General features: G+C 42.8%; 1 protein-coding gene across 1 annotated transcript in view; it reads right to left on the minus strand.

Moving 5' to 3' along the window:
* SDK2 (sidekick cell adhesion molecule 2) overlaps positions 1–27,456 on the minus strand; it is a 328,641-nt gene that overhangs the window by 130,579 nt on the left and 170,606 nt on the right. The window contains exon 2 of the mRNA XM_063120072.1: positions 8,814–8,973. Coding sequence (XP_062976142.1) covers positions 8,814–8,893 — 80 coding nt within the window. The 5' untranslated portion in view covers positions 8,894–8,973. The remainder of the gene's footprint in view (positions 1–8,813; positions 8,974–27,456) is intronic.

The raw sequence follows: 27,456 nt of genomic DNA on the forward strand, positions 1-27,456 counted from the left end.
ACAGGCATGTTTACTATAATCCCGCTAGTTAGTAGAAATGTGTTTTGGCTACTAAGCCCAGAAAAAAATTGTGGACCCCTATTTACATCTAAAAGTTTGCTCAGGATTTCAAGGCCAATTAACCAATTAACCCTGCTGCCAGTGGTATCAGCAAGAGCTTACTTTGGCTCCCCCTTCAAATCCAATTTGTATACTAATAGTGTGGCTGAATATTATCCTCCTAGAATTTTGTCAAGTCTGGTTTCTGTACATTTTAAATTTAGTTGGAAGTTACCCCATTTGCCCTTATTTCAAAACAACTGTCTTCAACACAGGTAAAGCATGTGAATATATATTTTAGCAACATCTGCATCTGAACATGTGGTCATGCCTATGTCTACAAATACCTCAACTTGTAATGGAAACCTTTGATAGAATATTTGAAAGAGACAGAGAAAAATGATGTATATGTTTGTGGATTTTAGATCAAGAGGGGGAAAGGGAAAAGAAGAATAACTCTGTGAATCCAATGTATGTAAATTAGATGGAAGGGTAATTAAGAAATTAAGGGGCATTTCTGGCATGAAGAGGGCAAAAAGAAAAATATATCCTAACCTCACCCCTAAATGTTTTTAGCATAATTGTAGTTGCTATATGCATTTCTGCTGGTATGTATTTTCTGTGTGTATGTATTATGTGTGATGTTTGTTTAGATGCTGTTGGAAAAATTAAAAAATGAGATGACCAGGAAATACCTCAACTTCGGAGGGCAGTCCCTAATTCAATTTGCCACTTTCTAATTCACAGTGTCAGGCAAAAGAAATATCAGAAATAACTTCTGCATGAATGATGGCAAAATTGACAAAGTCAAGTGATTTGTGTATACTCCTATAACACTATGATAATGCCACTTGGTGCAATTGCTTTAAGGGAGTGTAATCTCAACAACAGCAAAAACGCACAGACGTCCCTACAGTGTTTGGATCTTTTGCCTTATGCATCTGCTGTTTTTCAGATGCTCCATGCATGTTAGAAATGCTCTATGAACATCTGCTGAGCAAATCTGGCTTACTTAACCCTTTGCTATTTAACATTAAGTCCATCACTTTTCATTTGCAGTAAAACAAAAGCAAAAATTCTTCTCTCCTCCAGCAGCAAACAACCCATTCCGATGTGTTATCACTGTCTGGGCTAAATGATCAAAGGCCAGGTAGAGTGAAGTTGGGGAGCACATCTCTAGGCTTTTATAATGTGTAATGTTCCTTGTGCTTATAGATACTTTTCAAAGGTTGGAATTTTGCAGAACTGAACCTGAAAGCTTAGCAGCAAAGGACTGAGTGTCTTCTACTCTGAATGCAAACCTCTGATCCAGATTGCAGCTTCCTGTAGTTGTTTTGGGTAATCATCAAACCTTGGGGATTTTTTTTTTTACATGACTGAGTGTCACATGTAGTTTGACCTTATGTCATACTAATGTAAGGAACTAGTGGTCTCAACCTGGGCTCCTTGTGGCCAGGCTCCAGTACTTTACCTATTTTATCACTGAAGCAGCATATCTGCCAAAGGAACTGCAGACTGATCTGTGTTACCAAGGCAGCATAACAAGCCCTAACAGCTGACTCAGCACCGGGTCAGGTGACCCAGTTCCACTGGGCTCTATAAAGCAGCAAGCTCAGGATCTGCTCTTCCATCTGAGCAACTTACTTCCTACTGAGAAGACCATGACAGACTGAACAGCCATTTGCCAACTTCCTTGCAATTGGTACTGCCTGGGGAACTTGATGGCTTGCCCACTTGCACTATGTTGTGGTCATCAACCACTTTAGATAGCTGACCTCTTGCCTGTCCTAAACCGCTCCACTTGCCTCTGGCTGATGGTTTACTCCTTCCTGACCTCAAGGGCTCTGATCCTCTTATTAGCTGAGCAGTTGGTTTCTTGACTGAAGTGGCAAACTGGAGGTCAAGAAGGCATTTGCATTTATCTGGAGTTCCCAAACTTTGCATACCTCAGAAGAGCAACTCCTTTTAAATGAATTAGAGTCAATGGTATACAGGTCATGAATTTTATTTACAATAAAGGTAGACAGCCTAGCACTGTACCATCAGGATCCTTTTCCTCCTAGTTTCCTTTCTCATGCAGCCTTTCCCAGAACAAAAGCTATATTACACACATTAGGCAAGGTGCTGGAGTGATGCCAACAAAAATACAAACCATGAACTACACTTGGTTGAACTTCTCAATAACAATGCCACTGAACAACCCTTTGAATTAGACATAATTCATCCTAGCAATTATGAGTAGAAAACAACGGGGTGGGAGCCATTCTGGATTGAATTAACAAGAAAAAAAGGAAATGAAAAGGAAAATGTGGTCTTACGCACATGGAATCAGCCTATCAGATCAGGTTGTGTTGGGTCTGGGTCTGCACTGGACATGACAGAGAGACAGCATGGGGTGAGGACAATGACTGATCTTAGGGTGTGCCAGTCTTTGAGTCATTAGTTTTTTTTCTGTGGTCTTGTTTGACATTTCAGTGTTTGGTGTACAGTAATATTCAACAGGCAAATCTACATATCAGCAGGAAGATCCAAGGCAGCCTCACTACACTAGGCCTGGTCCAGGCATCCATGAATCCAGTTGTCTCTGGCCCTCTGACAAAAAGGACAGCTGGCTGCTCCCCTCCACTGAGCTCTTACTTATGCCGTGATCTAAAGAAGTAAGCAACTCTTTGAAGGGACTCTCTGGCACTGTCTCTTATTTGTTTCAAATCTCAATGCAAGTGGGACCCTTTCTCAAGCGCTCTGCCCAAAAAAGAAAAGAGGACATACATTGCCAAAAAAGAGGACAAAGGAGGACACAGGCTTGCAAAAAAATGAATTTAAAAATGCATATGCTAATTTATATGTATAGATGCAAATGTAGAAATAATTACTTTAATTTAAATAGAAATCCAATAATCTCATCATCATGGAGAAGACTGTGACCACGTAACCTGTGTGCCTGCTCTGTCTGCTGACCAGGTGCTAACTGTTTGATGGGCAGCTTCGAGGCCACCGCTCTCCTTTCAGGTGGTTCTTTCTCTTTACATCAGACCAAGACTGGACAGTCTTTCAGTTAGAGGGTGTCTTCAAGTAGAGGACAGCCCTCTGTAAAATAGGACAACTGGCCACCGTATGCGTATAATACAGGACTCTGAAGAGGAGAAGGGGCTTCTGGCCAGCACAAATAGACATTGGCTAGTAAGCCAAGCAGATTATTTGTAAACCCCTGGCCTGGTTTTAATGGAAGAAACAGAGACCTATCAACAGTCTAAGGGCAGCTGACCAGCTGATTATCTTGGCAAAACAGCCTGGTTTCTTGCTCATAATCAAGTCCATTTTGAAAGGGGTTGGCATGACAGAGACACACAGATCTTCAGCTCAGTTAATAAAAAGCTATGTGAGGCTGCTTTTAAAAATGACGTTTTTCCACTGTTCCTCTGAGGGGAGACTTGAAGCTTCTGTCCACAGCGTGTGATGTGGGCCTGGCATCAGCAGCTGTCAGTGAGGGTACTGCACACTTGGTGACATTGCCTTCCTTCCTGGGGTCCTAGAGTGAGGAGGCGTTGCCGTGGCAGCAAGACGCCTTCAAGTTTGATGCCTTTAAAGGGGGAAATGGCTTGTCTCAGGCTGAATTATTGATTAAAATGGAGAGCATCACACACACACACACACACACACACACACAATGTGGAGAAGCACTTGGCTTGATTTAAAGACAAGCCTCAAGTGGCTGTGACTCCATGACACTTGCTTTCTTTTCAAATTACTAGCAAAGCCCGAGTGAGAGAGAAAGCTGGAATAAAACTTTTTTTGGCAAGTCTCTACGGTAGAATGGAGAGAGCGAGAGAAAGGTATTGCTGCAAGCCAGGAGGCAGAGTAACCAGTAAATGATAGATAAATGATAGCAATCAGAATGGAGGGTAATTAACAAGCTATTTGAAGAAGGAACAACTCTACAAAGCTTCAGCAGCGACTAGAGGTGCTTTTCATCTTCAGTGTGCCCAGACAAAACGGTAACAAATTAACAGAGAAGGACAAGTGCTACACAAATTAATAAGCGGTGAATCTAAGCTTGGCAATTGTTCTTGTGTGCCTGGCATCTTGTGATGTGTGTTTTACTAATGCAAGGTGATACCTCCTTGAGACATGGGCCTAGGAAACAACACCTGCTTACTGTTTGGTTGTGGAAGCCTAAATAGGAAGAAGCCTATTTAGTACTCCTATCTGAAAAAGTAAAAAGTAAAAAAAGGAGAATCCTAGACGGATAAATATTGGAAGGAGAAGAGGCATTAGGATCCTATCACTAAACGCTCCGTATGTATACTTCATTTATATTGCATATAGTTACTACAAGATGCTTGCTTATACCTGACTACAAGCCACCACTACATGCCATTTTCTGCCACATTGGTAGTCATGTGCACCTCAATCTTATGAACAGTTCAATATATGTTTAGATTGCATAACCTCAGGTGCTTGTTCACAGTAAGCCATTAGTCTAATGGCCAAAATAGAGGTGCCATGGGGAAAAGTGGATCAAAGGGCAAAAAGAACCAAAATGATAACATGGCCCCACAGCATGATTTACAGACTGGGTTCACACAACACACTAAGCTATGATAGTTTATTTTCCGGAACAACCCATGATGGGTTAGCGTGTTGTCTGTGGGATGTTACCCCCAGTGGATTATTTCCCCCAAATAAGCCACCCTGAGAACCCACGGTGTGCAGTAAAGGTTATTTTACTTGTGGTTTGTTAGCCTGATGTCTGTCACACAGCGTGGGTTACGGAGGTTGCCTACAGAGCTGCTCAGCAAGAGAGGCCAAAAACGCTGCCACTGCTCTGCTCCTCTCAAGTGATCTAACAAAGGAACCTGGAATAACTGCCCAGCTGGGCGGGAAGACCCAGGAGGAGGAAGGGTGAGGAAGGATGAAATAAACTACTTTGTGTAGCTTGTTTGGCTGATCATCTGATGGGAACATGGTAAGTGGAATAACCACCTACCCAGCTAGCTTGCCATCCACCATGGGTTAGCGTGATGTGTGAACCCAGCCAGAGTCTTAGAAGCTAATGAGAAATAGAGGACTGTCCTATTGGCTGCATCCACCACAGACCACTTCCCACCAATGGGTGGGAAGCAGCCCCCCCAAAAGAGAAGCGAACTTGGAAAAATGAAGACTTTGTGTCTCCCCTAGCAACTATTCTGGCCACATGCAACCATGAACTGTAGGAAATAAAGATTGATGCAACTGTCAAGTTATATTCCACTCTGTTTCTTTTCCTATATTAAGTTTGTTCTGTCCCATTTCCGCATCACCTTGTAAATTTGCTTTTCTTTTTTTTTTACATCTGCACAACAATTCTTTTGCTTCTTTTAAATTTTGTTTTAACTGTTTTATTCTGTTTTTATTTTCATTTTACCTTGTACACCGCTCCGAATTTTTTCAATGGGGAGCGGTATATAAATATTCTAAATAGATTATGTATGTGTGTGTGTGTGTGTATTCATGCACATTGATGTAAATGTACACATTTTTTGTATGCACCTTTTTGTATACATGATTTTTTTTACACACTTTTCTAATGTACACATTTTTTTGCAATGATCTTCTTCCTCCCGCCCAATCCTTTTCTCTTTTCTGTCATGTCTTTTAGATTGCAACCCTGAGGGAGGGGGCAGTGTTATTATTAATACTTGTAAACTGTTCTGGGAACCTTTTAAGGCCAAAGTGTTGGGTAAAAATGCTACAAATAAATACATAAAATAAAACAAAGTGGTTTTGTGCACATTTTTTGATTTGCAAACTGCAAAATTCAGGAAAGTGCTAATATCGCCAGTTCCTATTTATGCATATGTTTGGGAGGAGTGAATTTGATTGATTTGCATTGAAATGCAAAACCAATGCATTTCTCTTGCATCCTCAGTAGGAAAGTAGGAAAGTGAAAATCTTCCCAAATGTTTGGTGCACACCCCCTTTCCCCTCACTGAGAACTTGCTCTATTTGGCTTAACCAGGAGAACACTGGAGGGTGGATGCGATCAATGCATATAAATATTTGAACATGAGAAAGCCGCAGCTTCGTAGCATGCTGTTCAATCTTGCAGACAGAGGGCTAACAAGTCTCAGTACCTGGGAGAAGTAATTGGACAAGCTTAAAATAAGTGCATTTCCTCACAGTGACAGTAATTAAAACGCAGAAATTGCTCACCAGAGGAGCTAGGGAGGGCTCCCAATCACTCGAAGTCTTTAAATCAAGACTGGATATCTTCCTAATAGGAATGGTTTAATCCAGTTCGGATGAGTCACATACCTGCAACTTGCAGGCATCCTGCCAGAAAGGGTTTTGTTCTGAGTCCTCCTGATATTGAGGGATATGAAGTTATGAAGCTTACAAATGGCCAAATAAAACCATTTACATTGATAGGCACTTAGTAGCTTGCAGTGATGGACAAACCTCCACTCTACTCCCAGCTCACTCTGAAAACCATTTAAGGTTCTGGAATGTTTGACAGCAACTTCCAGAAAGCTCAAACAGGTGAAGTATGGCTCCACACTGCCTTGCCAGTCCCTGACCTCTTTCCCCTTAAGCCTTTCCCTTAAGCCTTTCCTTAGGGTGACCAACTGTCAGGATTTCCCCGGATTTGTCCTGGTTTTTGTTCTTTCCATGGTGTCAGGGGGGATTTTCTATAATTTTCAATAATGTCCTGGAATGACACACCTTCCCCTTTAAGGCTGCCATTAGCATGGCAGGAGGGAATGACATGCTTTCTTGAGGCACATCATTCCCCCACCCCGAGCTCCAATTGAGGTCTTAAAGAGGAAAGTGGATCATTCGTGGACATTACAGAAAAGGCCCCAATTGGAGTGGATGGTGGTGGTACAGAATGAAATCCTTTCCCCCCCTCCACTCCAATCGGGTTCTTTAAGGTGGCGGGGAAATAACGTACTTTCTGCAGGACTCAGAAAGCTGCTTCCCCCCACACACACACTAGGTGTCCTCTTTTTTGGTTTCCCAAATATGGTCACCCTACTTTCCTGTATACCCTCCTCAGCATTTGCTACTCTCACTCTAGGTCAAGATGGGGCCAGACTTTTTAAATAGCAAGAATTTGCATTTTGAGCTCCCCCCATTTGAGGGTTCATCTCATCTCTGCTAGTTGGCAAGCCCTGGTGGGTTGTGTGGGCCTCTTTAGAAATGCTATGAAAGGTGAGTTCCCACCTTTGCTCTGAGCCTCAATGCCTCATCCTAAGAACATAAGAAAAGATGTGCTGGATCAGACCAAAGAACCATCTCATGCAGCATTCTGTTCACACAGTGGCCAATCAGTTGTCCACAGGAAACCCACAAGCAGTGTAAAAGCACCTCCCACCCATGTTCCCCAGCAACTGATGTTCATATGGTAAAACACCTTCCTTCACCTCAGTACAATTTGGTGTCCAAGCAAACTTGGGGTGGGAGAATAGACCAAAAGAAAAAAAAAAGGCAATTGTGTTGTTTCATGAGGAAAAACCCAAATGAGCACAGTAAAACAATACCTTTATTGGCACCAACCAAAATGCACAGTGTGCTGTGTGAGCTTTTTCAAGTAACACAGAGTTCTTCTTCAGGTAGGATTCTCACCCACCCCACTCAAATAAATAAATAAATAAATAAAGGTGGGAAAGATCTTTTTTGGGCATAGTATTGGGTCTTGTTTGCAGTTTGAAAAAACTTAAGATGGTAATGGAGAATGCCCACTGCAGACCAATTTAGTCAGATTCATCTTTTGTACCTTGTACAAAAGATCTCTGATTGCACACTGGCATAGTGGGACAAGACAGGGAATGGAGCTTCTCTCTTTGAAAATAACAAAAGACTGCAGTCACCTGACAGTGAAGTATTCATTAATATCCACTTCATCCATTCATAGCAGAAGCCTTGACATTAAAGCCCACAGATGTTTGAAAAACTAATGTTCAGAAGTTATAGACAAATGAATCTTAGCTGCAGTATCTGCTTGTGGTCCACTTAAAAGGTTCAGAGCCTGCAGATAATCCAAGGAGCTAGTCTCCATCTTAGACAGAGGTAGGGTTTGTTTAGGGCTCTTGTTTGCAAATCAATAGGAAGGAACCAGAAACCAGAGATAAGGAATCAACCAGAGTCAGCCAGATGACCCAGGCCTATAAATGTGTTTTCAGAAGAGCTAGAGTTGTTTACTTCTTCCAGGGAGAAATTCGAGAATGGCCAGCCATGTGGGGAGATGGGTGCTTGATTAGCCATTGATGTACACAATGGGAAACTCTATGCAGCTTTGTCAGTAAGGCTGAGTTCATCCAGTTACATGAGGATAAATATAGTTTACTCTAAAGAATTCCTGCCATTTTGGCTTTCAAAATCATGAGTGACAGGTCCATCACATTCCGGTTAGATTAACTGACCAAGTCCATCATCGCATCACTGTTTGCTCTGGACATGGCTACCATTCCCCCTCTTTCTGGCCTTTCCAGTTTGTGGCAGATTTCATGCATGTACTATTCTGTGCTTGACCTTTGCATCTGTCAAACAACAATTGAACATCCCCCAATCCACCTTTATAGCTGCTACACAAGAAAATAAATTGATTAAAGACCAAGCGTGGTTCCGGTGAGCAAGCTGAGAGTAGCAGATGACACATGCCCCAAGGGTTTTAGCTACCATGGGGATAATGATAGGCAGCAGCCTGCAGGGACAAGGGCTTCAGGCAGAAAGCAGGAACATTCATTGCAACTTCAGAAACCCCTGAGAGTGAAAGAAGGACAGCCATGACGTACCTATATTCCAATGAGAACTTGGTCAGCTCCCTGTTGTCATGCAACCATTTGAACTCCAGGGGCCAGCTGCCTTCTGCCATGCAGGTGAGGACCAAACGGTTCCCTTCTAAATGGACCTGAGTGCGCACCGGCTCTGTCTTGAAATATGGGGAGACATCATCTGCAAAGAAAAGGGAAAGGGGGTCAAATCCAGGAGTGCACTCTTCCCTATATATAAAGAGCACAAGAGCATCCATATTGGGCCAGACAACTGAACTGTCTGCCTTGTAATCTCTCTGTGACATAGCAAATAGTGGATGTTTCAAAGGGATATGAATGAAAAGCTACAGGGCAACCTCACCTTTCTGGAAGTCAGAAATTATGATTGTGATTATGTGGGACATCTTATCTAGAAGGTGTATATTAGTCTCAGTGAACAACAACAACAACAACAACAGGGATTATAAATTAACCTTGAGGTGCTGCTCCTCCAACAGGAAGGGACACTCCTGTATATTGTACAGCCCATTTTTCTTGGAATATACTTGGGCCACATCCATTTAAGTTTACCTGCTGTAATTGAACCTCAAAGATCATATGCATACTAAACAATGTTGAAGATAAGAACTAGTGACTACAGCATGACATGCAACATGCAAATCTCATAATATAGACACAGTCTAGGGAGGCAGCTAGATCTCACACAGGAGATCTGTAAATAGGATCTTCTGCATGTCAACAGTAGACACTGGTGTATGTGTGATGGGAGGAATTTAGATTGGTATCATAGCACTGGGGAGGAGTGTTTAACCCTTCCATCGTGCTCCCCCTCCCCCTTTTCCTTAAAATTACCTCATCTCTCAAACCTGATATTTGCTTAAAGGGGCAGCATGTATAGGATACCTGTATGTTATAATTTGAGGGACAATCAGCTTTTGGGTAAGGGGTATTGTTATTTTCCCCCTTTTGAAGGAAAGGGTTATCCCCTTCACTGGCACTGCAATCCCAATCCAAATTCGGAGCCCCCTACTGCTTCTATTAACATTTCCCTAGCAATCACAAAACTGAGCTCTTGTTACTCCTTTAAAAGTAAAGTTGCCATGACCTCCTCCATCATAACTGCATTAGGCTCATACCACATAAGTTCACATTTACAGTCATTAAGCCTAGGACAATTTCAGCTTCAACCATTACTTGTAAACCTAACAAGGTCAGCTTACAAATAAGACAGAGAAATAGGTAAACAAGAAGAAACAATAAAAAGACAGAAGAGATGAATGAAGGAATTTGGGGAAGTCATCTATAGTTATAAAAGGATTAAATGTGTGCTGTGGATGGTGTCATATAATTTGGTCACTAGGTTATGCTGGACATTTGTAGCTGGGTTAGGGTGACCATATGAAAAAGAGGACAGGGCTCCTGTGTCTTTAACAGTTGTCTAGAAAAGGGAATTTCAGCAGGTGTCATTTGTGTGTACTCAGCACCTGGTGAAATTCTCTCTTCGCCACAACACTTAAAGCTGCAGGAGCCTTGTCCCCTTTTGTATCTGGTAAAGAAGGCAGGGCTTCTGCAGTTTTAACTGTTGTGATGAAGAGGGAATTTCACCAGGTGCTGCATGCATACAAATGACACGTTCTGAATTTCCCTTTTCTGTGCAACTGTTAAGGATACAGGAGTCCTGTCTTCCTTTCCTTATGGTCACCCTAATCCCCTAATCTGGTTCTTGCTGCTGCTCTGTTGTTATTGTTGTTGTTGAAGAGAGACCATAAGGTTCTTGTCTAGCCACGTGACTGGTTTGCCTTTTAAGCTTCCATGACATAATCAGTTCATCTTGACAGCAATTCTGTGAGTGTGCCAGGGTGGGACTCCATCTTGAATGATGCAATGGCTCCCATTGCATGTTGTAGGTCTAGATGAACAGCTGGAGAAACTTGTGAAAAATTGGGTAATGAAAATTGGGTTAGCCATTCAGATATAGGAAATCCTGCTGTTAGGGACACCCCTCACTTCAGCCAAGTCCTCTCTGCTCCTGCAGATCTTTTAAAAATATCTAGTTCTTACCAACTTTTACCCCTGGTTTTAGAATCCAACAGTTGAGAGCTAGGCCATGGTCTATAGCCCTGCCAAAGAGTTTCTGGAGCCAAAGCTACAAAAGGAGCATCATTCCGCTTATCATAAATTTAATTTCCAGCCACCAGAGGGAGCAATAACTGTCCCCAACCTGCCATGAAAACGTTGCCACTTTTCACAGGAGGGTGCGGGTCGGGGTTAAGATAAAATTTCTTATTTGCATATTAATTTGTCCATGTATATGCAAACTTAAAAGCTGCATTTACCAGCATTGAAGAAAATGTAGAGTGCCAAAATTCCAGTCAGGCCACATTGGCAACCTTTCCAGTAAGGCCAAACACATCCCTTTATAAAATAAGGAGCGGAGGCTGACAAAAGACAAGGAAGAAAGCCAGGCCAGAAATTAGGACTGGAAGGCAGCTGGGGAAGTGGTTGGGGTTAGGACTGCTACTTTTCCCAAAAGGAGGGGAGGACACAACACCTTTCAATACTCAAACGCATTTAAACGCACAGAAGTTTAGAAATGTTTGCTAAGTCATCCCTGCTCTCATTGCCTGGAAGCAATCTCCCCTCAATTTCCCTCATCCGTTCCTGTTATTCACCTCTGTCGCTATTAGCTTATGCCCATAATCCACTGGTCATTGCCCAAACCCGACATTTCCTCTCATTAAATATTACACAGATACGCTTTCCCCTTCCCAATGCAAACAAGTTCTGGCCACTGTTATAGCTGAGATGGATCTGTAACATCACCAGAAAGCTTTTCTCTATTTTTAGCAGTCATTTTAGGGCCTGAGAATGAGAGAGAGCCAATGACTCCCTGGTCTGTGGTTTGGGCAATGCAGTAATGGGTTGGGTGCCCTCTGTTATTTTCTCTAGTTGGCTCGATTGCACAAACCATATTGCGTTAAATACAGTAGTTAGCAACCAGCTGACTCTCCCTGATGGCTTTAAGAAGGAAGCCAACTATGCTTGTGAAAATAAACAGCTGTAGACAAAGGAAATTACTCTGAATAAAAGATGGATAACCAAGAAACTGATCTAACGCACAAGCTATTGTGGGCACTATTGTTTTGCATCATGTATTTACTTATTGGATTTTTAATCTGCCCAATAACAAATCTCCTCTGGTTGGATTACAAATGGGTTGTTATTGCATGGGGCGTAATTTTTAAAGAGCAACGAGAGTAAAGTGAAAGTTGAAGGTACAGGGATGCCCACAGATGTGCCATCTCAAATTCTTACAGTGAGTGGATTTTCCCAGTCTTTTGAATAAGTCCACAATAGCTACTAGCCCAGAAATGTTTTACCAGCCAATCTGTTGAATATTGTGGCAAACCGATCTAGAGAAAGGAAAAAAGGGGGCAACAATTTTTCATCCAATTTACAATACATTTTCCTTGACTGGTCACCTGGAGATTATTATTTCTCACCATAGGCGACAAAACAAATTATTTAGTTACATTTCTTAACTACCTTTCAAGGTGGCTTACCATATAAAACAAGCCTGGGATCTTCCCCTTTCACTGCCCTTCCCCCCCTGTCCCAAACAGATTAACTATGAGCAAACAGAAATCCTGACCAAAACACAAACAAACCTGGGGCCAAGCCCACGGCTAGAAATTGTGCAAACTGGCCCTTACGCTGGTTTTATTTCCCTTGAGCGGGGAATTATCACTGTGAATGTTTTATGGATAAAGGGAACTGAGGTATAAACATGTGTGAAGTGGTACAGGATTATTATTACACATGTCAGGGGAATGAATCCACATTTTCCAGGCTGACACACCCGCTCTTCTCCCCACCTGGCATTTTGTACCTCATTGTCGACAATGACACAGCTCTGACCCTTCCGCCATCCCTGCTCCTACCTGAGCCATTTAGTAACCATATCAACAAGAGCTTAAAGTCCATCTAGGATTTATCTAAGCTGCTTTGCTTCCTTTATTCCCAGCTGGCTTCTTAGCATTTAAAAAAACAAACACTGTGCTGGGCTTTTAAGATAGAGGGTGGAACGAAGCTGGGGAAGCCTGAAGGAGAAGGGAACAAGAAAGCAGAGCCTGCCATTTTATTTGCAATGTAAAACTGTATGTTGAAGTGCACAGCTTCGTTTTCTGTTTAACAAATGGCATTCTTTTTTTTACTTCAAAGGCGCATTCATATTTCCCAACAGCTTTCAAGTGTACTTTGAATCACATTATTTTTACACATACAATTTTTTAAAAAATAAATAAAATAATAATAAAAAAAATCCCAACGCTCTCCTCAGCGTTAGTTTCTGGTATCAATTTGTTATAAAACAATAACATTCCAGGACCTGTGTGATTAAATTCCTCTTTTCATGTGGGACTAGTTCAGGAAGAGGGAGAGAAAAAAGAGCCACTTCAACGAACAAACAGCACGCACACACACACACACACACACACACACACACACACACAAACACACACACAAAGTAAGCACAGTGTTAAAAGGGTTTAAGCTTTTCAAGCCCCCTACGCAGGGCAATTTGCTGTGAGGTACGCATTTATATTTTATTGCTTCTCTTGTCCTCTGGGGCTTTTTGGAAGCTGAACAAACTAAAGAGTGTCAACTTCAAGGCGGTAAAACGTTTGAAGTGCATACTTTACTCCAAAGGTATCACAGTTTCATGCAAGGGTTAGGGATCTGACAGTCTTCTGAAAATAAAATAGAGCCAGAGTAATCTTCATTTACTGTTACGTTGCAGGGCTCCTGAGGAATACAGTATTCTAGAGGGTACTACAGGAAGGATGTTCAGATAACTCTTTTCTACCCCATACTACAGCTTGAGCTGAGGTTATAGTCTTACAGAAATTCTGAAATCCCAACATGGAACCCAAACACCAGCCCTGACGTCTAACTTTTGTAGTGCCTGGTTTTAAGTATACGGCTGCTTTGGATTTGGATTTGAAGGTGCTAGTGTTAAACCAAGTGAGTGTAATCCACTTCAGGTCCATTTTAAAGTCATGCTCAGCCCGTGTCAGAGTAGAAGGAATATAGTTACATTCAGAGCACAAGGAATATAATAGAAGGAATATATCTCTTTACTTTGGGCAATTGGGTCCATGACAATTATAAATTGATCTTCAGCTTTTGATGGATCTCTAGGTGTAGATAAGTCTCAGAGCTCACCACATGGAAGAACATTCACCAAGTGATACTGACATGTCAAAGTCACCTTGTAGTCACTTTAACAAATGAGAGCATAAGATAGAAAATATACAAGAAGTATGTAAGTATGGACAAAGGTATAAAAATACGCCTATATAGTTCTTGATATTTTTGTATAAGGCTGCAGAGGATCTGATACTAGGGCCAGGCTGGGTCAGGTTTGTATGTGACCATACCCAAATCCAGACCTGGGATGGGAGATTTCCAACTTGGAATCTCACCTGTGTGATATTGAACTAGGCACAGTGCAAGTTTTCATAGAGAAATGCAAGTTTTCAGAATGCAAACTTTCCCTGCTTGAAAAGTCTGCCTTCATTTTGAGTTGGGGATTGAGTTAGAGCTGGGCCCACCTCAAATGGTATTTGCACCCTGGCTGTGCCACCCTGCTCTCTATGCCCCCCCCCCAAACATACACACTTCCCAAAACATAGAATTTACACTGGGAAATGGGGAAGGAGTAACAGTGGCAAAGAGTTTGACTCCATATAGGGGCAGCCTTGCAAGGTCTCTTTGTACCTAAAAGTGATATGTGGAGCATCATTTTTCTGCTGAGGATAATGGGCCTTGTAGTTAAAAATCTAGATAGTTAGAAACATGTCCCCATGATTCCTCAGCAAGAAATGACATTCCATGTGTCACAGGTAAGGAGATACTTTGCAAGGTCTCTCCAGTGGGGAAATCTGCTCTCTGCTGTATGCCACCCCCCTTCCCGAAGGTAAGTTTTTTTCTTCTGCTTGGGGAAGTTAGAAGAATACTGGCAAGGCTGTTCAATCAGGCTTTTTGAGTGCTTCCACTGTAGTAGTAAAAGTTGAATGGCAGATGCTCATCATGACTGTCCCCATAATCATGCCTGCATAGAGAACAGGCAGTAGCATTGATCCATATTAACATATCAGTTCTAGCTGCTTTCCTCTCCATCAGGAACAAGACTTTTGCAATGCTAATGGATCTTAATTGTCCATTCAGGACTAAGCCACTGCAAAATACCTTGTATTAAGACAGGGAACAATATATTGTTGTTGGAGACATTCATTCTCCCCCCTCCCCCAGCTACTGCGAGGATTGCAGCTATGCTCGGAGGGAACAGAGAAGTCTGAGGGGGGCAGCAGATGATGTCAGGGTCCCTGCTAATAAAAGAACTGCCAGGGCTATGTCCCTGTGAGCCCTGGTTCAACTACACCACTGGTTTCAACTGACTGTTAAGAAACCAAAAACAAACTGTTGAGATTTTTCAAGCACTTGATCATGGGAATGCTTGAAAAGCCCAATGGATTTGGAAGGACTTCCAGAGGGGCTCACACAATTCTACACTGGACTGGAACAAGAGAGTTGAGTTTGAAGCACAGCAGGGAGCTGGTCCGGTAAACTAGGCAGGGGCAGAATACCAGATTTCTTATATTTCTAGTCAATCTGTAAGTTTCATTCAACTTATCAGGTCACATGGGGTGATTTTATTATGGTTGTTTTATTATGGTTTTAATTTTTGTGAACCATCCAGAGAGCTTCGGCTATCAGGCAGTATAAAAATGTAATAAATAAATAAATAAATTTTGCATACCCAGCTCTGAGGCTGAAGACCTCCAGTCCTAGGTAGATAGCCTAGCCTAAGCTCACAATGTTCCCAGTTTAAGCCTAGGAGAAAGATGGAAATGCAGATTCTAACAAATCTGACACAGACCAGTCCAACAGCTGATATGAACCTCAGATGCACTTCTCATGTGGAAACATCACAAAGGGCAAACGGCTGAGTACAAATGTGCTGGAAGTGCTGAAAGCCACCACCAACACGAAAGAGAAGCCAATTAAATTGTTTGTGCAGATTAACCTAACTGAACCTCTGAAAAAGGACTGAAATTTGTTGAACTTCACTAACTAAACGTAGCCAGAGATCTTGCAGACATTCCTATTAGCTGTACAGCCTCATGGAGCTACATTGATATAAATAAAACCAATGCAAATGGGATAGTCAGAAAAAGTCACTTCCTTTCTGTCTAGGCTTGCAGATAAGGGGCTGATTAAAAGAGGCTACAATGCAAGAACTGATGGAAACAGTGGCAAGAGATCACTTTTAAAAAAATGGATTTTTTTTTTAAAAAAAGGGGAGTGATGTTGAAGGAGAGGCTGATGCGACTAAGATCTATAGTACTTTTTCTTTCCTAAACTTTGTAGGTCTAACACAGCAGAAAAAACACAGATGCTCTATGGGAAATAATTAATGGAATTTGTTTTTACTCTTTCCAGTCACTCATGCTGCAGCAGGGGCTTTTGATCTTTGTCACATTCTGTCCGACAGTAGTCTCTGGTGGGTTTAAAATTCACCCACTAAACACACCTTTTATCAGCTTCAAACTCCGAAGACTCACCCACTAAATGGTCTCCGTGATGGCAGGTGAACTACATTTCTTTCTCTCCCTTTTCAGTTTTCCTTACCCATTTTAATGGGAATACACACAGACACACACACTTCTTTAACACTTTGCTCCCTGCATAAAGTTGGACTTTAACAAAAGTTCTGAGGTCTAGGGAAGGGAAGGGAGCTTGATTCTGTGTATTCTTTTTAAGAGGGTGATGTGTACGTTGTCTTTTAGAGGTGTGGGCGTGAGTGTGGATGGGTGTGGTGGTAGGGAAGACCTACATCACAGAGAGATTTTGCGATGTCTCTAAAACACCAGTTACTAATCTGGTGGCTATAAATGTAGTACTTAATGCTCCTTCTTTTTTTCCTGTTCAGCAAACAAAACTGAAAATCTGCCTCCTTGTTTCTCTGTACATAGTTTTTATGCTGCATTGAGAAGGAAATGGATTCACTCCACTCCCCATCTCTCTCTCTCTCTCTCTCTCTTTCATACACACACAAAATCTATATAATGAGAGTTTTTTTTTATACCACCGATCCAATGACTTAGCAATGTAAAGGGGGGAAAAGTCAATCCATACAGGCATCACAAACATAAAACATCACAATAAAATCCATATACAACTTCCAAAAAGTAATAAAGCGGTAACAAAACAAGCTGCCCAGGCTGCCAAAAAGTCCTGTCTATATTAAAAGATCTTGCATTGTCTCAGACATATTGGAGATCAAACTAGCCTCCAAGGAAAGGGAGTTCCATAAGCTGGGAGCTACAGCTGAGATTGCCACCTTGCATGTCCTTGATGTTCTGACTTGGTACACAGAAGATTCCTGAAGGAGAGGAGCATTGCAAAACATACACGAGGAGGCAGCCTTTGGGATATGTAGGGCTGCAACTGTGTGGCAGGACAAGCTGCCTATCACTGTCATTAGCAGTGATCAACTGGGAGGGACAGTCCTGGAGCACCACAAACTCCAGTAAAGTAGAAGTGACATCATTTCTTGGAGTTTTTCTACACAAGGCACTTATTGTGCACTCATGATTTCTTACAGTTATTTATAGGTTCTTTAGACAGTATCATGATCTTCCAGTTTCATTTTTGTTTTTAAGAACACATTCTATCATTATTTCCAAAGGTGAAAGAAAAGCTATTTTCCTCTTTGTGTATTAGCACTATTCTGCTACAGAATGGCATCACCTTGAGGTTATTCAGAGGAAAAGCAAGAAAGGAAAAATACTTTTTGTGTAGAGCTCAGATCTCAATTCTGCGAAGAAACTGAAAGTAGAGCGTAGGGACCATCCTGAGGAGTGCGGGCTGTGTGGCTGCTGCTCCCAAGTCTTCCCTTCCTCCGTGTAAGTAGCGGGGCTCTTAAAATGGGCACAGAGCTGTGCAGGGGCAGTGTGTGCCCATCGGGGGTAGGATGAGTGGGGAGTGGGTTCAGGGTTTGTTTGTTTTTAAACTCGCTTTTTCAGTGGAGTGCAATTGTGCTCTTCTCTCATTTATTTATTCTTTTTTAAATGGCAGCCACGACATCCCTCCTTAATTCCAGGATGTCACACAGCTGTCAAGACACTGGGGGAGGATTGCGGAAGCAGGTAAGTCTGCAATCTTCCCTCTCCCTTCCTCTACTCCCTTAAGGCCCTTAGATTATAAGCCTCTGGGCAAGGACTGTTTTTATTTTTACTGATTGTATGTAAGCTGTTACAGGACCCTTGTTGGCTGAGGGGGGTGGATAAAAATAAATAAAATTGTAATAAATAAAGCAGGGCTTTCACTTTATAGACTGTGAACATGCAGACGATCAATCTAACTCAGTGAAAGCTCATGTACCCAAGCATAGTTTGGTCATCTGTATCACCCTGACATGGTTAGAGAGGTTTCTCGCCACATTAAGTGCAGATGTATGATACAATGTATGGTAAATCGGTAATTTGTCAACTTTTCAGGGCCATGTTAAGGCTTTCCTCTGCTTCCAGACATTTGATGGCATATGATCAGGTTTTAACGGGTCCTGGGATTTCTATTGTGTGAGAGCCAGTGTGGTGTAGTGGCTGAGGTGTTGGATTGGGAGTCAGGAGATCAGGGTTCTAGTCCCCACTCGGCCATAGGTCAGTCACAGACTCTCAGCCTAACCCTACCTCACAGGGTTGTTGTTGTGAGGATAAAACGGAGAGGAGAAGGATTATGTACGCCGCCTTGGGTTCATTGGTGGAAAAAGGCATTGATGATGATGATGATGATGATAATAATAATGGAAATGTCCATTGGATATTGTTTTTGATGCAATTAGCAACAAATGCAACTGTTTCTTAGGCAGCTACATTGTAAAATTGCTAGGGGCATGTACTACGGGGTGTTCTCTGCTGTGAATGTTTGGGCAGAATACTCCAAGTGCCATCCCCCTTTCAGCACATTTCTTTCATCACTTATCTATCATAAAAACTGTCTTTATTATAATTATTTTACTGCTTTCTAAATCAGCTTTGTTCATTTGCTAAACATGCTTGTTTAGTTAATGTTACCTGCCAACAAAAATTAAGGCTCTTAATATTTACAACATATTTTATATCACATTGTAGTGTTTTCCTCCACTTTAAGGTATTTTATTCATTGCTATTGTTGCAGGGCTATCTTTTATATTTTATTGATTCCTGTAAAAGGATGTGTGTCAAAGCTTATACAGGTAAAGTAATTGGATTGAATTGGCTTCTTATATAGGTGAAGCTGTTTCATGGTCTCTGGTGATTGCTCTGGGAAAATATCTATACACATACACACACATATGCATATGGAGTAGCTGCCCAGGTATAACTAAGCAACATCAAGTTGCAAATGCTTTCAGACATCACACAAGCCACAGCTCCGTAACTGGAGTAGGGATATCCAAGTGAGGCTCAAAACATCATTCTGTATGTTTTGCTGAAAACATGGAAAGATATTATGTTGGTATAAAAGATAACACTTTAAAAACATGGGAAACACACAGACTGGGTTCAGACAACACGATAACCAATGGTGGTTTAAATAGTCAACAGTTCGTTATTTAACCCATTGGGGGTTATCATGTTGTGTGGAAGGAGTTTTTTAGCCAACAGTTGGTTATTTGGCTTAAATCACCAATGCAAATAACTAATGCTGTGCAGAGTTGGCTATTTGAACCACCATTACTTATTGTGTTGTGTGGAGGGCACCGTTGGTTATTTCATCAGCCACAGAGGCCTTACCTAGACCTAAGGTTTATCCCGGGATTGTCCCTGCCTGCTCCCGGGATCCCCTGTGTGTCATTTACATGAGCAGGGATGACCCCGGGATGATCCTTAGGTCTAGCTATGGCCAGAGTTGCAAGGCAAGAGCAGTCAAAACAGTGGCTGCTGCTCTAGTCCAGTTGACAGGATAGATTTTCAGCAGCAATGGCCGATGGGATACTAGCAGGAGGACTAAGGGAGGAGAGAAGGCAGAGGATGAGTGAGTCAACTCAGTATGGACTAATAGTCAAGTCAACACTGATCCTAATCCACAGCATGATTGATTATTATGATGTTATGTGGGGAGTACCCTCTAGATAAACAACTGTCGAGTTGATTATTACCCCACCATTGACTATCGTGTTGTCTGAACACAGCCACAGAATTACCATTTGAATAGTTTTAAACTGGCCACTTCTTTTTAATCGGATAAAATTTTCCCTTCTCTTTCCAGCACATCCCTACCCTCCACCCACACCTTTTGTTGTTGTTGAGAAAAGTGGCAACCCCCAGCATATACTAGAAATAAGGAATAGCAAACGTCTTTCACTCTCAATAAAACTACATACTGCAATTTAACTCAAAATTCCATACTCCTTGCTTATCACTGACTAGTTCCAGATTAGCTACTGAGAGGTGGGCAACTTCTGGCCCTCCCAATGTTTTGGCCTACAACTTCCATGGTCCCTCACCATCGGCTATGCTGGCTAGAACTGATGGGAGCTGTAGGCCAAAACGTCTGGAGAGCCACAAGCTGCCCCCACCCCTGAGCTATAGCAATGGCTGGATGAATTTCTATGGCTGCAACCCTAAACGTGCTTACTAGGGAGGAAGCCACAATGGACACAGTGGCCTCTTCAGACAACACACTAAGCCACGGTTAGGCCACTAACCTTTTTGCAGCAAATGGTTAGTGAGCATGTTTAAACCGTGGTTCTGTAGTCATCATGGATAGGAATGGTTAACATGACACACTGAGTCATGGGCCATAGCTGGACCTAAGGTTTATCCCTGGATCGTCCAGGGGTCAAACCTGTTCATCTAGATGACACATAGGGGATCCAGTGCTCAGGCAGGGGCGAACCCTGGATGATCCCAGGATAAACCTTAGGTCTAGCTGTGGCCCCAGTTCACATGACACGCTAAGCCATAACATTTAGCTCAAAATGCTTATCTCCTGTTGCTTAGTGTGTCTTCTGAGGCTTATTTTGGGAGTAAATGTGCATAGGATTCTACTGCGAGGCTCATATTATTGCAGAAGTAGCAGAATAGGCAAATGTGGCCTCCTTTTAGCCTCCCAAAACCGATTAATCTGTAAATATGAAGAAAGTGTCCCAGGATTTGGGGGTGGGGGAGAAATGCCTGGGTTGCTTTCTTCACTTCTCTACCTAATGGCCCCCAATTAGGCTTTTCATGCTTAGAAAGCCATTCGCTTGACCGAGTGGGATGTCTGTATTCCTTCTGCTATGCCATGCAGCTTGAGCAGATAATCAAAGCCAATTCAGAGCCCCATTAGGGAAGAAAGCCATGGCTGCCAGCCTTGGGCACAACTGCTGGGTAATTGCGAGATCAGAGGGGGAAGATTGGAATGTCTGTGCAGTGGGGAAAGCCTATTTAGCAGATTATTGGAAAAAGGAGGGGAGTCGCTCTGGAAATAAACAAGGTGAAAATGGATTGGCTACAAATTACTGGCAAAGTGGAGGAGGGATGGAATACAAATGGCAGGGCTGTGAAGAGCAGTACAGGAGCAAAGTGAAGGATGCTACAACTCTGTTTCAACATTGGGACTGTCCCTGGTCCGATGGGAGGGAACACAGCTTGCCCATTGGTCACAAAAAGCTTTCCCCCCCCACTGCAGAGACTTGTCATGTGTCTGGTTTGAAACTATCCTGTCTCTCTGGGTATTTTTAAAGCTCATCCTCAGTGTTAGGTAATGGGCCATTTGAAATTTGTATACATTTAAATAAATTAAAGTATGCAAATATGTAATAAGCATCAAGGCTGCAGCTAATTCGCATCTTTTCTGGCATGTAATTAGCCAGAATTTGCATAGCATTTAGATGAACAGACCATATGCCAAACTGCTGTGTTCCATTTATTGTACAATATTTGGATGTAAAAAACAAAGAAAGTGGTTCGTTTCTTAGTATATAATTCTTAGTATATAATGACTTGGAGAAGATGAGACTAGGGAGCAATAACAAAAAATTGACCTTGTTTTTACTTACTACTCCTCTGTTTCTGCTCAGTTAGAAGTTGTTCTGTATTCACATTTTCACATGGATGTCTTTGACCACGAGAGCCAGAAATGAAAAAATATGTTTAAAATGAAAGGGATTCTTAGAATTTTAGCTGCAGTCTAAGGATTGCATTAAAAGTATCATAGAGGCCTGCCTGGTTTACAGGTAGGGTGTGTAGTGGACCTCATCCTAATTTGCCTGCCTTATATCCTAATATACAAGGCCCCGCTGTTGTAAACATTGTGGGAAGGACTGAACAGAGTCGCGCTGCTAGTACTATTCACGCCGCGCTAGCGGAACCCATTGCTTTTGCAACGTCAGTATCACTTGCGATTGTGATGGGTTTCCTGGAAAATCCCTTGCTTTATCAAGGACTACTTACATTGTGCAAATGTTGGTTTCCTCTGGAGTAGGGGTGGGCATCTTGTGGCCATCCAGGTTTTTAGCTACAATTTCTACCAATTGACTGTGCTGGCTAGGGATGGTCGGAACTATAGGCCAAAACATCTGGAGGGCCACAATTTGCCACCTCTGCACCAGTGCAACATAAAGTGCCCAATGTTTTGTCGTTTCCACCTGGAAGGGATGACAGCTTTCCGTTTTCCACCTTGGAATGTTCCACTTGAGAAGTCTTCCTGAATTTTATAATCTGCCCAGGACAAAACGATTACATTACAAATAAAGGTTTGTCTGAACTTTTGAGTGTGATTCAAGCCTCATACTCTCTCCAAAATGTGGTAAGACAGCTCTGCTGCACTTGTGGGCTCTTCTGCTCATTCTATGGAGTGGGGCCTTGAACGTTTCCCCCAAAGTCCCACCTGAACAATACCAGTGGTCAGATTGGAAAAGCACCAACATCAATGGCAAGTAGTTCTTAGACTCTTGAATCCTGGCCACCCGATGCCTGGCCAGGGACAGGAAACAACTACAGTTCTCCTGGAACACTCAACAAATCTGAGACATTTAAAAGGGAAGGAATCAACATAGCAAGGGATCATATGAACCCAAGCAGCCTCCTTGTTCTTCAACCACCACCACCAACAACAACAACACCTTTTGTTCAACAACAAATATCATTGGGTCTATATCAGTCTCTCCCTCTCTGTCTCTCTCCAATTGCAAAGCTTGGCTGCTTGTATTAAGAGTCCCCATGCTCCATCAGATTAACAATACAGTGCCCCACAGCATTTCAATTTTTTAATATGACGAACCCTGAGTCTCAGAATTTCATACCTCAGGGTGCTTAAGGGAACCTGTTGATGCTCTAAAAATCTAAACTTATTACAAAATGATGCCTTACCCAAGCAATTCTTTGAAATCCAAGGAAATCTCATACTTTGCTTTTATCTTAGACAGATCCTTGAGTTTCCACTGGGAATCATGCTTTTTTTCTTTCTCTCAAAAGAACATTTTTATTCTTCCTTTTTAATTGTGGTTTGGCCTTGGGCACATCCTCGCTTATCCACTGTGTCATTTTTTGGCTGTGTCTGTGAGTATGAGATGCTAATTTATGTCTGAATTCTATGTCCTGGTTGGTGTCAGGCTTGGCCTTCCCTTTCCCTCCTCCTTTGCATGGTCGTGGGGCAGTCAATTCTTCGCAGCTGTACAGGTGGGCACACACATACACACAGAGGTAGTTTCATTAAGCAAGGAAAGATTCATCAGCTCCTCTGAAATGTTATCACTTCAGCCTTCACCTTCAAGAGGGTGGCGTCATTTAAGGTCGATTCTACAAGCGTGTTATGATCAATTGCAGTGTGGCGACGGCATGAGTTTCCTGTCCTGGTGGAGCAGCTTGCCGATTTATCTGTATAAATGTTAATCTGGATGTAGCAGTCACATAACTAGGGCTAAGGAAAACTCACCGCCAAGCGGGGATCAAGTATAGGTAGGCCTTGGCTTCTAGGTTTCTGCCTAGTGCTAATCCAGAGACGGTAGGTAGTAGTGAATAAACCCATCTACTCCTGCAAGAAATGGGGAGTATGAAGAGAATGTGGCCCTTAAGGCTCTACAGGGGATTCTGTTCCGTAACTACTACAAAGCGACTCCAACCAATTCATTAAAAAAAAGAAAAAGAAAAAAGGCTAGAGATATTTGGTAATGGGAACTCCCCAGTTCTGCTCCAAAACAAAAATGGGTTGTCTGTGGAATTATGGTCACACAAGAGTGTGCATGGGATTGAAGGACTACAGAAATAAGGGACATACAGCTGGTCTCCCAATCTCCGTCTTGGCTCATTCAGTCCAGTGGTTCAAAAGCTCTCCACAGATTCGATAACATATTAATCTCCAAATTGTAAATTGGGTCCCCGCTAATTAGCTGTGGGAGACGTGTGGATAGATTTATCAACAGAGCTGCGTACTAGTGGCAGGGAGACCCGCTCTTGTTTCAAGCATTCATTCATTCATTCTGATTGTTTACTGCTCAATAGCCAAATCTTTGGGTGGTTTACAAAGATTAAAACCTTAAAAATACAATATGGTAACATAATAACATATTTAAACCATTTACATATAGTGTGTGTGTGTGAGTGTGTGTAATCTTTATATTTATTAAATATATTAATCTTTATATTTATTAAACATATTAAAATTTAATAAATAAATGCATAACAGTAGTCTAGTAAGGACAAAATTGACTCCTCAATGAAGTCCTGGGACCACTGAACTATTCCATTCGCTGTTCTAGCCATTCATTACCCTCAGTTCACTCTTCCATGTTCTGCATCTCCCCTCCCTCCCTCCCTCCCTCCCTCCCTCCCTCCCTCTCCACACTCTGTCTCGGCTACCAGCTTCAAATGCATCCCTCCTTCCCCCCCCTGCTTCCAGCCACAGGCTGCCAGAACTTGCCTTTACCATCCACCTGGTTCCTGAGGCATGGCATGGCTTACGCTCATGCCTGGCAAACACTCCAGTCTCTTTAGTGGCACCCATGTCTCCCCTCCTCTCGGAGCACTGCCCTTGTTGCTGCAAATAACACACCAGAGTGATTCCATTAGCTTCTCCCAGAAAAATTGGCAAAGGGAAGTCAGATTTCATGGTCCTTTAATTAACCCCAGGCAGGGATGAAATGAAGGCCGCAGAGAGGGCAAATGGCTCCCTGCTCGGTGAAGCACTTCACTAGGAAGGGTATGTGGTGCATCTGGAGCTGACAGGCTAGGGCTCAAATGATGGAGGGATGTATGAGGCAACTTGTGTGTGCGTCTGTGTTTGAGGTAGGGAGGGGGGGATGTTGTTTATTCCTGGAAAAGGGAAATAGGAAGATGGCTCTTTCTCTCTCCCCCTTCCATTTTCTCTTTGGCTAAGTCTGTAATTTCTGTCATTTCTGTCAGTGGTAACCCACTGTAATTAAAGGAGCAAATAAAACATGCACCAATTAGCTGTGCAGTCAGCACTGTAATGGAGCCACTTCTCAGGGAGGCATGGCTCTTCCCTGACAAACACATTGCAAAACTGCCTGGGTAACCGACAGTCACTACTAGGTGATGAACTGGAGCTCTTCCTGGGTATGCCACTACGGATGTTTAACCCACACACGCTGCCACATAGAAGGGCAAGAAGACTGCTTTGCGCATCCCTTGTCCATATGGGTGATTGGCTGCTCACTTTGCCTCTATTCAGGCGGATGTGTTTCTTAGCTCGGTTTGCGCCTGTGGCAGAATGCTCCAGCAACCGTTGTGCCACGAACAGAGATGCATGAGCGATTTGTTTCAGTTCACTTTTGATCAGAATTTACCCACTTTACACTTTCTGGACTGAATATAGGCAGAAACACAATCTGCAGTTGAAATCCATTTCTGAGCTTGCAAAAAATAAAGCATTTGACCGCATGTATGTATATGTATGTATGTATGTATGTATATGCACATGAAAAAAATGAGTACTTTTGACAAGTGTCCTAAACTCATTTTAATCAATGCATATATTTCAAAGGTGTGCACAACTGATGCATACACATGGGAAAAGATGCTCAAAAATATGCATGGATTTTCATGCATATAAAACAGAAACAAAGATCGCAATCGATATGCACATGAGGTGGAATGAGTTTCAAAATGGAATTTGGAGAACGTAGACAAACTTGAGATCTGCTTGTATGTACAACCCGAGTAACGTGCGTGCTAGAATCTGCACTAATGAAAAAAACACACAGCCCAAATAGAAAATAAGTAGCCAAAGAGGACATTGTCACACCTTCGTTTACAACACTTCCGACTTGCAATGCAAGCAGCACCTGTGTCAGAATGGCAATATCAGGCCCTCCCATGACTAACCATCCTTGGAAGAAGAGCAGATGTTAAGAATCGTTCCCAGGCAGCCTCCCATTCAGGCATCTCACTGGCCAGACCATGTCCCTTCAGACCTTTCTCTGGCACTGCTATATATCCTAGCACCTTGGGGCTTTCTATATGCGCTCAAAGCCCTGCGGTGGCTGCAACATGGCTCTGCATCAGTTATATGACACAGCTGCAGATTTGCAGCCATCCTGGGGTTTTTCCACAAGGCTGCGTGGTAAAAAAGTTGGGGACTCTTCTGCAATCTGATCTCACTCCGTGGCCGATCCAGGAAGCGGTCCTGGCAAATGGCGACCTGCGATTGGTTGCCAGAGGCCAGGAAGAGGTCGAAGGGGCGGCTCCAGTACTCAGATGACTGCTGGAAACCCCACACTCCCTTCTTGGCATGGGGTTCACAAGCCACTCACCATCCCCACTGGGGTAACAAATGGCACCCAAAGAAAGGACTTGGCCAGACCAGTCCCTTTCCTCATGAAAAGAATTTGGCCCCTGGACAAAAAGAAGTTCCCCACCCCTGCTTTCAAAGACACAGCGCGGCATGAATGAAGAAGCTGGGGACACTGGGGAGGTCAAAGCGGAGATGGAAAGGGCTATGCTTAGGAACTGTGCCGAACGATTAGGTGCATTTGGTGTTCCCTCAGCAACTGGCACCGATCGTGAGATCTCAGGTACAACTGCAGGGCAAATCAGTTTCTGGATGATGCTTTCCGGTCAGCAATGGGCAGGACTTATTAAAAATATATGTATACATGTGCACGCATGCACACCCTAACGCCTTGAGAGAACTAAAGACTGATCAGATGCATTTAGTGCTGCTGTGCTCTGTCAATGTGAGCTCTTCTCCCTGATGGGGAAACGATCCAGCTGGGGTGAAAAGCAGTTGCCGTAGCATGCACCTTCCCAAATGGTTGGTAATGTGGTTTGTGTAACTTCTAATTTGATTTTAGGGCAGCCCTGGTTCTCCCTGCCTCTTTGAAGCACTGGTGCCATCTGCTCTGTGTTCAAGCGAGAAGAAGCGCAGATGCAGGAGGAAAGCATTGCTTAATTCGGCTATTGATCATGCAATTGTTAGGCCACGGCAGAGTCTTCGGAGTGAGCTGTTTTGGTGCTCCCTGCTCCTCAATGCCATCTGCTGCACACTGCAAACAAACCGTGGAACAGAGACCTCTGTAATGTCTGGAAAGGCTTCCCTGTACTCTGAACTCTCTTTACAACTTGACGGGCCAAGGATGGGTGAAGGCCCTTACACCTGTCCAATTCAAGGTGGC

Source organism: Elgaria multicarinata, chromosome 3 (assembly GCF_023053635.1).
Source record: "Elgaria multicarinata webbii isolate HBS135686 ecotype San Diego chromosome 3, rElgMul1.1.pri, whole genome shotgun sequence".
In the NCBI taxonomy this organism is placed as follows: Eukaryota; Metazoa; Chordata; class Lepidosauria; order Squamata; family Anguidae; genus Elgaria; species Elgaria multicarinata.